The sequence below is a fragment of the Schistocerca serialis genome, chromosome 7 (genome assembly GCF_023864345.2).
Source record: "Schistocerca serialis cubense isolate TAMUIC-IGC-003099 chromosome 7, iqSchSeri2.2, whole genome shotgun sequence".
NCBI classification, from domain to species: Eukaryota; Metazoa; Arthropoda; class Insecta; order Orthoptera; family Acrididae; genus Schistocerca; species Schistocerca serialis.
This window is the reverse complement of record NC_064644.1, coordinates 544,432,036-544,444,015: the sequence shown is the minus strand read 5'-3', so window position 1 is coordinate 544,444,015 and position 11,980 is coordinate 544,432,036. Positions and strand designations below refer to the sequence as shown.

Genomic DNA, 11,980 nt, shown 5'->3' with positions numbered 1-11,980 from the left:
ACTATATAATGGTTTCATGTCTTGACACTAGCACTGCTGCATTTATGCAAGGCAATGAAACAAGATATACACTGTTCCCCACACAGATGCTATATGGGGAGAAGCTATGGGTGACCAATGACCTCATCACGCCTATATCACTGTCATCACAGTTATCAGCAGTTTCTACCAATTTTGTACAGCTTCTGAGTTGATGCATGGGAATTCTCAGGCTGCTCAGTCTGTTGCGGTATGGCAAATGGAAAGTTTTGATCCACAAGAAGTTGCAAAGCTGTCAATTTGTGTGGCTCAAAGACAATTCCATCTGGCTCCCACTCTCACCACCTATTCATGGCCCTTTAGGGTCATTTCTCGGTGAGGAAACACATTCATCATTGGCAACAATGACAAGCAGGAGAATATATGAACTGAAAGGCTGAACCCTGTGTATAGGGATGATGGAACACTTCTCACTTTCGGCACTCCACAACCACTGGATTCAGAGGCACTGGGACTGACAGCAAATACCTCTAAGCTCTCACACAGTGCACGTCCTCCAAAACCCTGCACCAGTTTTTACATGCTCTGGCAGGATAAAGAGCTTCGCTTTCCCACAGCTGAATGCAGCTCCTGGTTTTGTGCCGAGGGTACCTTGTCAAAATGCTAACTCAGTTCAGGAGATCATCGAGCATTCTTGCCAATGACAAGCTGCTTGCTTGATCGGTGTAAGAATATACATGGAGGTGATGGCAGGCAATGGAAAACTGTCTTCAGCACTACACTCTCACTGTGTACTGTTGATGCAAGCTGCTGAGAAAGGGCCCAACCATTTTCTGTCCATGTGGCCAACCACAACACAACTGGTTGCCTCTCCCAAAATTTTCTCTGTGAGGAAAGAGCAAAGTGAGATATGCTTTATTTCATGTCATCGCTTTGGTACAACATGGCCTTTGGCTCTTCTAATATGGTGGGGCTTATATGGCAACATTGATAGATGACGAATAGTATATTATCACCTGTCATGCTGAACCAATACATAGAACACTTTGAAGCAAAGGCCCCAGAATCAGCCGAGTTGAAACCAATGGGTTTCTATCAGTACGTGGATTACAAGTTTGTGGTGTTGCCACATGGAGCAGAAAAACTTTAATAGTTCCTAGAACATTTAAACTCTATCAACAGTACTATAAAATTCATAATGTGATTTGAAAAATAGGGGCATCAACCAAACTCAGCCATAAATAGCAGCATGAACCTAATAATAGTTCACAGTCTAGTTGGAGTCCAGGCAGCAAGTGCAAATAACAACAAATCACACAGCAGCTGAAGAAGATGGCTAGGTTAATCATCAAAATATGGTGCATAAAATGGAACAAGCACTCAGCAAAACATCTGGAAGCAAACCGTCAATCAATCACATTGCAAAAACATGAAATAGCCTTGTGATTAAAACACACATTAGGCTCTGAAACCTAAGTGGCCAGTCTAAATGAAAGATGGTCATTGAACAAAACATTTTGCACATGTGTTTTATTATGGTAATTTGTAAAAAATGCATCAAATAATATCTTGGGTTGTCGGGTGTGGTGCTCGATATCAGCATCATACTTGCACGGTATTTCAGTAATGCTGCTTGCAATCTCCATCAGGTGTAACCTGAGACTGTTCCTCGAGTGGACCTGGTCTAGTATTTATGTCTGTTGCCTATCCCCTCCACCGGTGATTGCAGACATTCTGTGCCCACTCACTGCGGTTTCTGGAACGCTGCCATTCCATTTTCCATCTGATGCAGTTCTGGGTGTTCACTCTGTGGTCCACACCCACCAGAACCGTTCCTAGGTGTTCCACCTTTGGTCTTGTGTGCACACCCACCAGAATCGCTCCTGGGTGTTCCACCTTCGGTCTTGTGCATTTGGAATTCCGTATGAGGTACAAGGCATCCCTCTGCAGGCCACTCTCAGTCACTGTGATCTGCTGGAGCATTGCTATACCATTTTAAGTCTGGCGTGGCTCTGGATGTTCCCTCCGTGGTCTGCGTCCATCGGACCCACTCCTGGATGTTCCATCTTTGATCTTTGGTTCACTGTACCTGGCACTCTGTCTGGTGATCATTTTCTATATCCATGCCTTCCGTTCTTCTATTGGTGGACTGCTGCAGTTGTCCTCATTGTTTCTTTAACAGTTCCAGAGCAGTATACCAGGCTTCACTTAGCTGGTACCCCATGTCATGGTTCATGAGATTGTCAGTTACTTTCATCCCAATTGGTTCCCTTATAACACTGTCCCAAAGTCTGGGTGTTTGTGCTATACTCTTGGTTTCATCATAATTCATGGCATGATCTAGTTATAGACACTGTTCAGCAATGGCTGACTTCATCTTCTGTCTTAATTGGGTGTGCCTCTGACTTTCTTTGCACATGATATCCACTGTTCCTGTCATCTGGCCAATGTAGGACATACCACATTGACAAGGTTTATTATAGATCCCTGGTTTCTATACCCCAGGTCATCTTTAACACTCCCCATCAGTCCCCGATCTTGGTGGATGGACAGAAAACACACTTAATATTGTGTTTTCAGAGGATCCTACTGATTCTGGCAGAAATAGAACCAGCATAGGGCAGATACATCACCTTCTTTGCTTTATCTTGCTCTGCCTCTGGAACCTGTGGTGTAGTGGCTGGTTGGAGTACCATCTCAATTTGTTTGGTCGTGTATCCACTTTTGCAGAACACAGATTTAAGATGCTCTGTTTCTGTCGGTAGACTCTCTTGGTCTGACAGAGCACATGTTGTGTGGACTAATGTCTTAAGTACCCCTTCTTCTGTGGAGGGTGGCAAGAGCTATTACCTGAGATAAAAGAGACTGACTATCTCATCAACTACAACATTAGGTAAGTAGAACTAAGTAGAGCCTGGGATCCTGCTCTGCAACTGTTCAAGGAGCAACGGGGACAGCTGCAGCACTCCACAAAAAGAAGAATGGAAGGCATGGATAAATAAAATGATCACTAGACAGAGTGTCAGGCATAGCACACCAAAGGTGAAATGTCCAGGAGTGGGTCCGATTGATGCTGTCCGCAGAGGGAACATCCGGAACCACAACGGACTGAAAACAGAATGGAAACATTCCAGCATATCACAGTGAGTAGGAACAGACAGCAGGGGTATGCCTGGTACCTCAGACAGAATTCCAAATGTAACAGACAGAAGATGGAACACCCAGGAGCAGGCCTTGTGGGCACAGACCACAGAGGGAATACCCAGAACTGCAGCAGATGGAAAATGGAATGGCAACGTTCCAGAAGACCACAGCAAGTGCCTGCAACCACCAGTGGAGGAGGAAGGCCACAGACATAAATATTGGATCAGATCAGTGCCTTTACATTTTGCGGCGTGCACTGCAGCTGTAGCGGATATAAGCTAAGTACTGACAAACTTATTTGTGCTCTGTAATACAGTTATTAAATTTAATAGATTTCAACGGTGTTGTGTGCCGTTTGTGGCAAAATAACGACTTAATAAACTTTTGTAATCGTTCGCTTGCTGTGTTTTATAGAGTTTTCAGCATGTTGAAGTCGTTAGTAAATTTCGTGCTTTAGTTTTCAACTGATGTTTATTATTCTTTCTAGTGAATATTTCAGTAAAATTTTCATTTAGTGTTTTAACTTCGCTTAGTGTTACAGTGGTCGTTTTAATTTTTTGGTTTTAGCTAATAATTTTGTGAAGTTTTGCTGGTATTGGTATCGGCTGTGTTGTAGTAGTATTAATACAAGTAGCTGCTTTCTTAGTAGGCAGAGGATTTTGAGACCATTATTGTTAGTTCTCAAATAGTTCTACTGGTGTAACTAACTTTGGTAACATAGACGTATAGTTTTTTTCAGTAACTGTAAAATTTTTACCATGAGTGAAAAGTGTGGGCTCTGTCGTAGGTTTGTGAGTAGTGGATTACGGTGTGGGATTTGTTCAAAGTATTTTCATTGGGGGGAATGCAGTGGGGAAGCCAGTGGTCATTTTAGGGAGATCCTCTCCTGGGAATGTAGAATTTGTAGTACAAACAAGTTAATAGAGGAGCAGGAGCGTAAGATCTGTGCCCTTCAGGTGCAGTTACAATGCGCAAAGGAGGAACTAGATAGGTTGAGGAGGGTGAAGGGTGGTGGGGAATGGGAACTGGCAGTTGGCAAGAAGGTAGCTAGGAAGAGGAGGTATTCAGACAGTTTTACTTTGCATACATGTAATAGATATGACCAACTGTCAGAGTTGAGTGGAGAGGAGCCTTGTGTAGCCATAGATGTAGGTAACTTGCAGAAGTCCTCAGCAATTAGGAGGCCTAGGTTAGTTGCAAAGTCTAGCAGGAAGAAGGTTCTGCTGCTAGGTAGTTCCCACGGTAGAGGTGTGGGCCAGCAGTTGCAGGAAGTGTTGGGGAGTGCGTACCACATCACCAGCATTGTGAAGCCTAGTGCAGGATTGGCTCAGGTGACTGAAAGCATAGGGGAGTTACGTAAGAATTTTATGAAAGAGGATCAGGTAGTAATAGTGGGTGGAACAGGGAGCAGTCTCGATAGGGACGGGGAATATGATGTCAGTGGTGACTTGTTTAAGATAGCTACTCAAACTGGTGGCACTAATGTGCATTTCGTGCAACTGTTTCAGCGTCATGACCGGCCTCACCTTAATGCGGCTGTTAGGCGCGTTAATGTGGGGCTGGGGAGAGTGCTGATGGCAGAGGGCATGGATCACATCTCAGTGGTGCCAGTTGGGTCTATCAGTAGATGGTGTTTCACTAGGCATGGCCTGCACCTCAATAGGTATGGGAAGGGGAGGCTGGCTAAGCTTATAGGTGACAGTGTAGTGGGTGGTGGTGGTGGTGGTGGTGGTGGTAGTGGAATCACTCATGGAAAAATTCCTGTAGTAGTTGGTGTTAGAGCTGCATCTTTTTTAGACTGAAGTCAGCTGATAGGTATACCTGCTTAAAGGAAGTGCCTCTAGCTAAGGGCTCACCTCCAGAGGATGTAATGTTTCCAAGTAGAGAAGGAATTAGCATGTTTCATCAAAATATAAGAGGTATTAGAGATAAAGTTAGTGAACTGCTAATAGATGTTAACTCCGAAATTATTGGTATATCAGAGCACCACTTAAATAATTTGATAATTCAGAGGCTTCCTTTACCAGGCTACAGATTAGCTGGCTGTTTCTCAAGGAGTTCCTTGCGGGGTGGGGGAGTGGCTCTGTATGTAAAAAACAGTATTTCATTTGAGTACATAGACGTATCACGACACTGCACTGAACAGATATTTGAAAGTTGTGCAACATTAGTTGAATTTAGTGAAACTAAACTTCTAATTGCTGTTCTTTATAGGTCCCCTAACTCCGACTTCAGAGCATTTTTGCTTAAGCTAGAGAGGGTTCTTGATTCACTTTGTAGGAAGTACCAGAAAGTAGTTATATGTGGTGACTTCAATATTAATTTTGTACATGATTGTGCAAGGAAAAGGATGTTGGTAGATCTCCTAAATTCATATGATCTGATGCAAACTGTGTTTTTTCCAACTAGGGTGTAGGGGAACAGTAGCACAGTCATAGACAATATTTTTATTCATTCTTCATTACTAGATGGGCATTCTGTTAGTAAAAGGGTCAATGGCCTTTCAGACCATGATGCACAAATTTTAACATTAAAAGGTTTTTGTACTCAAACCAATATCGTATTTAATTACAAACTACGTAGGAAAGTTAATCCAACAGCAATAGAGAGTTTTTCAAAATTTGTTAAGGAACAAGAGTGGCAAGATGTTTATAGTGCCGATAATATAGATGATAAATACAATGCTTTCCATAACACATTTCTCATGCTCTTTGAGAATTGCTTTCTATTAGAACATTCTAAACGGGGTATTAGCAGTAATGGACAGCCCGGTTGGCTGACTAGTGGGATAAAGATATCATGTAGAACAAAGCGGGAATTATATCAAAATGTTAGAAGTAGTCACAATCAAGCTACGGTAGCCCATTACAAACAGTACTGTAAGGTGCTTAAAAATGTTATTAGCAAGGCAAAAAGCATGTGGTATGCAAATAGAATAGCTAAAATTAAAGCCATATTGTCAGTTGTGAAGGAAGTGTCTGGTCAGCAGCACAAGGTTGATGATATAAAGTCAATTCGCAGTAATAATATTTCTGTTACTGATAAATCAGATATATGTACAGTTTAACAACCATTTTCTGAGCATTGCTGGTGAATTAAATAAAAATTTAGTTTCTACAGGAAATCGTATAAATTTCTTACCAAATGCCTTTCCGAGATTGATGTCTGAAATACTCCTCTGTGATACAGACAAGAGGGAGATTGAGTCAATAATTAAATCACTGAAAACTAAGGACTCTCATGGTTATGATGGAGTGTCTCGTAGAATATTAAAGTACTGTGCTGCACATGTTAGCCCTGTATTTAGCCATATCTGTAATTTTTCCTTTAGGAATGATCAGTTTCCTAAGCAATTAAAGTACTCAGTAGTAAAGCCGCTTTATAAAAAGGGAGAAAGGGATAATGTAGATAATTTTAGACCTATTTCTATGCCATCAGTGTTTGTAAAAGTTATCGAAAAGGCTGTGTATGTAAGGTTAATTGATCATTTTATATCACACGATTTGCTATCAAATGTACAGTTCGGCTTTAGAAGTCATTTGACAACTGAAAATGCTATATTCTCTTTTCTCTGTGAGGTACTGGATGGGCTACACAAAAAGTTTCAAGCGCTTGGCGTATTTTTTGATTTAACAAAGGCATTTGACTGTGTTGATCACTCAATATTGCTCCAGAAGTTGGATCATTACGGAATAAGGGGAGTAGCTCACAATTGGTTCACCTCTTACTTTAGCAACAGGCAGCAAAAGGTCATTATTCAAAATGTTGATAATGGCTGTGATGTGGGATCTGAGTGGGGTACTGTCAAGTGGGGGGTGCCCCAGGGATCAGTGTTGGGGCCACTCCTGTTCCTTATTTATATAAATGATATGCCCTCTAGTATTTTGGGTAACTCTAAAATATTTCTGTTTGCTGATGACACTAGCTCGGTAGTAAAGGATGTTGTGTGCAGCATTGACTCAGTTTCAAGTAGTGCAGTACATGACCTCAGTCCATGGCTTGTAGAAAATAAACTAACGTTGAATCACAGTACGACTCAGTTTTTACAGTTTCTAACACACAATTCAACAAAACCTGACGTTTTAATCTCACAGAATGGGCATATGATTAGTGAAACTGAACAGTTCAAATTCCTAGGTGTTTAGATAGATAGTAAGCTGTCATGGAAAGCCCACGTTCAGGATCTTGTGCAAAGACTTAATACCGCCATTTTCACTATTTGAACGGTATCAAAAGTGAGTGATACTTCGACACGTAAATTAGTCTACTTTGCTTATTTTCATTCACTTATGTCATATGGTATTATGTTTTGGGGTAACTCTTCCCATTCTAGAAGGATATTTTTGGCTCAGAAACGGGTGGTTCGGGCAATAAGTGGTGTGAGTTCACAACCTCTTGTCGACCTCTGTTCACGAGTCTGGGTATTTTGACATTGACCTCTCAATATGTATATTCCTTATTGTCATTTCTTGTTACCAATATTAGTTTATTTCCAACAATAAGCAGCTTTCACTCGGTTAATACTCGGCAGAAATCAAACCTCCATTTGGGTCGGAGTTCCTTAACTCTTGTGCAAAAAGGTGTGCAGTATACTGCTGCATCCATATTCAATAAGCTGCTACTCGAATTCAAAAATCTTAGAGGAATCCACACGCTTTCAAATCAAAACTGAAGAGTTTCCTCATGGGTCACTCCTTCTATTCTGTCGAGGAGTTCCTTGAAAAATTAAGCTGATTCTCATTGTATTGCTGATAGCGTTTGCTTAAACTTATGCACTGATTTTCATTCAGGTTCATGAACATTTACTTTTATCTGTTATTACTTTTATGTTGTAAGTTCATGTACTGACACGTTCCATGACCTTGGAGATTTGCTCCTCAATTTGGTCCTACAGAACTTGACATGTAAATAAAATAAATAAAATCCACTCGAGGAGCAGTCTCAGGTCACACCTGATGAAGGTTGTGAGCTGTGTTACCAAAATATCATGCAAGTATGATGATGATATCCAGCAGAATGCCAGACAACCCAAGATGTCATTAGATAGCCAGGAAAACCTGCTGAAGGGTAATAATGCATCAGATGTCCACAATCAACAGAGACTCCACAATGAAACTCATCAGAATTAGATCAGCTGGAAGAAGACTCTTTTCTTGCAAATAACTCTTTTTTTTGTGAATATGAATATGAGTCACACAATTTGATGGAATTTATGGATCATCTGAAGGATTGTTGATTAATTATTCATTCATCAAGATGGCCTGCTTGAAGTATCACTGATGGGTTTCTTTTTAACATTGTACTTCAGTCAGATTTTCCACAGATGACTGGTACGTAGCTTGGTGAGGGCCTGACTAACTTGATTCACATGTATAAACAACAATATACTTATTATTCAATTTTTAGAAAAGCCTTATTGTCATTTATTTGTGTGAAAAGCTTTCTCTCTCGCACATAACCCAACCTATTTATGGAATATTTTAAGGAGTAACCATACATGTCTGCAGAAACGTAACCTATATGTATCTGTAGTCATGTGGATAATAGCTTTGTTGATGACCCCATGACACTTGTAGATTATATCTATTCTTTTATCAGTTCAGGTCTCTTCATTTGAATATCATGAGGATAGTAGATTTTGTCCTGTTATTAATGTTTTAGCTGGAAAAAAATATGCTGACACATTGACGTACAGTGCATAATAACCTGCTTTCCATCATAACAGATCTCATTATCTCAGCACATGAGCATGTTATACATAATAGTGTGCAAAGTACATAGCTGGTTCTAGAAGTTGTGAAGTGCATTCACGCATCTAGCAGCTACACTCATGAGTCTAGCGGTGAACACAATGGCTTCATATTCTGCATCCTTGGAAAACATCTAAATATTTTTGAGTTGTTTTCCCAATAAAATGAAAAGAGATGCAGTAATGTGCATGACAATATTACGAAAAAGGTCAGTCAAAAAGAAAAACACAAATTTCAATTGTTTATTATGGACAAGCTATGAAACACAGAAACACATTGCAGATGTCACTGACTAGAGAAAGGTTCAAAGTTTTATGTTCCCAGAGACAGTAAGATAATGCCACACCTCAAGTTGGGAATGAGGCAGCACACTGTCCTGCATACAAATTAAATCACTGGAATCCTCATGAAGTTGGCAAAACAACAGTTTTGCAGCATGTACAGGTATGACATTCCTGTCACAGTTTCATCTACAAAACTGAAAGTCCCAGAAACTGTGTGAACAGAAATGGCACAAAACATATTTAGTTTTCATTGAGTCTCTCTCAAGTTCACAATGTCATCAGGATTTTGTGACCCCCAAATTCTTATGTCATGGTTATTTTTGTACTTGCAATTTATATGTAGGTCTACACATGTGCATATTCCTTTTTTTCACTGTTGATACATGAGACTGCTACCAAACGTATTTCTAGAAGCTAATTATCATAGAGATGTTTTGAAAAATGAACCCATCATAAATGGGTAATAATAGCAGTTTATAGTGTAGGTAAGGACTGTAATAAATTTGTTACTGTAGTTGTAGTATGCAAAGCCAGTTCTATAAATTCCTTATCAAAGCAAGAGCATTCATGTAGTCTACAATAACTTTATATCACAGAAATATTAAAAATGTGAAAACTCATATATCTCACAATCCCACTTCTCTTAGTATAAACAATTATCCTTATTCACACTGCAATTTACCATTGCTATTTTTATTATACAACCAAGTATCAAAATACTTTTAAAGAATAATACAAAGAAAGGTTGGTATGAATTTGATCAGTACTTAGATTTAAATGAAAATGTTAATTGTGGTACCTGGATGGGGGCAGGATGTTTCTTCTTTGGAGGAGGCTGTATTACTTTTATCTTGTTGCTGTCTTGAATTATGGGAGATTCTGGTTGCACATGATCACAGTCTCTTGGTTTTGCACCTGGTCGTCTTGCTGCTTCTTCCTTGGCTTTCAGCTTATTGAGAGAAAGAAAGAAAAAAGAGGATTATGCAGTCAGTCCTTTGATCACAGAAACCAATCCTGTTTACTAATAAATGCATACTGTATCTTGAAAATCCTATCAATTAAAAGAACCTCCCAAAACGTGAACTGAATCAACAGTTATAGCATACAATAACAAATATTATTTATTACTCTTATTCTGTATATGTTATTACTAAGAGGGATCTTGGTATTCTCTACATATGCGCAAATGCTTGAAAGGAAACATATTGGTCATTAATAACATGAACTATATTTCATTGAAGAATGCCCTTTACAAAGTAGGTAATATGTGGAAGTTTATCTCAGCTTTCTAAATATTTTATTCAATATTCTCATAAAAATCAAATAAGATTCAAATGTTGTTGAGAAGGAAGGCATGCATTTTGTAATGGTACGGAGAATTCATTATTAATATATGCATGACAATATTACAAAAAAGGTCAGTCAAAAAGAAAATCACAAATTTCAATTGTTTATTATGGACAAGCTATGAAACACAGAAACACATTGCAGATGTCACTGACTAGAGAAAGGTTCAAAGTTTTATGTTCCCAGAGACAGTAAGATAATGCCACACCTCAAGTTGTAAATGAGGCAGCACACTGTCCTGCATACAAATTAAATCACTGGAATCTTCATGAAGTTGGCAAAACAACAGTTTTGCAGCATGTACAGGTATGACATTCCTGTCACAGTTTCATCTACAAAACTGAAAGTCCCAGAAACTGTGTGAACAGAAATGGCACAAAACATATTTAGTTTTCATTGAGTCTCTTTCAAGTTCACAATGTCATCAGGATTTTGTGACCCCCAAATTCTTATGTCATGGCTATTTTTGTACTTGCAATTTATATGTAGGTCTACACATGTGCATATTCCTTTTTTTCACTGTTGATACATGAGACTGCTACCAAACGTATTTTTTTGTATTATAGAACAAATGCACATCAAAAATCAAGATGATTTTGGTTTGACTGAGGACAAAAGAAAGATGGACAATGAAAATAAAAATTAATCATAACTGAATTCATCTAGTGTACCATCATTATTGCAGATATTGGTAAGCAACAATAGTAACCCCCAGTGACTGACTAACTTAAAGTCTCTCACTCTCTCTCTCTCTCTCTCTCTCTCTCTCTCTCTCTCTCTATCTATCTATCTATCTCTCTCTCTATCTGTGTGTTTGTGTGTGTGTGTTTTTATCCTGTTGCTGTTTTGAAAAATAGGAGATTCTTGTTGCACATAATTACAGTCTCTTGGTTTTGTACTCCGTTGTATCGCTGCTTCTTCCTTGATTTTCAGCTCATTGAGAGAAAGAAGGAAGGTTGCAGACACTTCATGACACACACACACACACACACACACACACACACACACACACACACACACACACACACACACATAGCCTAGAGGTACGTCTTTTGTGAATGAATGTGTCAAAATGAATGGTTCACTAAGGCGAACAGGAGAACTGAGGACCGACTTCTAAAGAACAGTCATTCACCATCTACTTTGGTTGGTCTTGTTCTTTTTAAGGTATCACCCATTCCTCATTCCAGTTCCATCATTCCAGTTCAATATTGAATTTTCATCCATTTCATTTTTTGTTAATACTGCTCTTTACTTAGGCAATTACTAATTGTACAGCTATCAGTTAAAAAACTTACATCACCGTATATTGTGTCTTTGCCTCTTTTAATTTTCCACTCTTTTATACTATTAACTAACATGTAATAAGCTTATACTTTATCAAATTCAAATCTTCCATGTTATGTGCACCTGTAAAAAGGTGTAGCATACAAAGAATCTGCAGTTCACATCAAGCTATCATAAAGTACAGTCACT

At 39.2% G+C, this 11,980-nt stretch overlaps 1 protein-coding gene across 1 annotated transcript in view; it reads right to left on the bottom strand.

The window, feature by feature from the left end:
- Window positions 1-9,917: 9,917 nt before the first annotated feature.
- The window catches only part of LOC126413236 (tubulin polyglutamylase ttll6-like), a 323,601-nt gene continuing 321,538 nt past the window's right edge, over window positions 9,918-11,980 (bottom strand). The window contains exon 12 of the mRNA XM_050083135.1: window positions 9,918-10,106. Within this exon, the coding sequence (XP_049939092.1) occupies window positions 9,918-10,106 (189 nt within the window). The remainder of the gene's footprint in view (window positions 10,107-11,980) is intronic.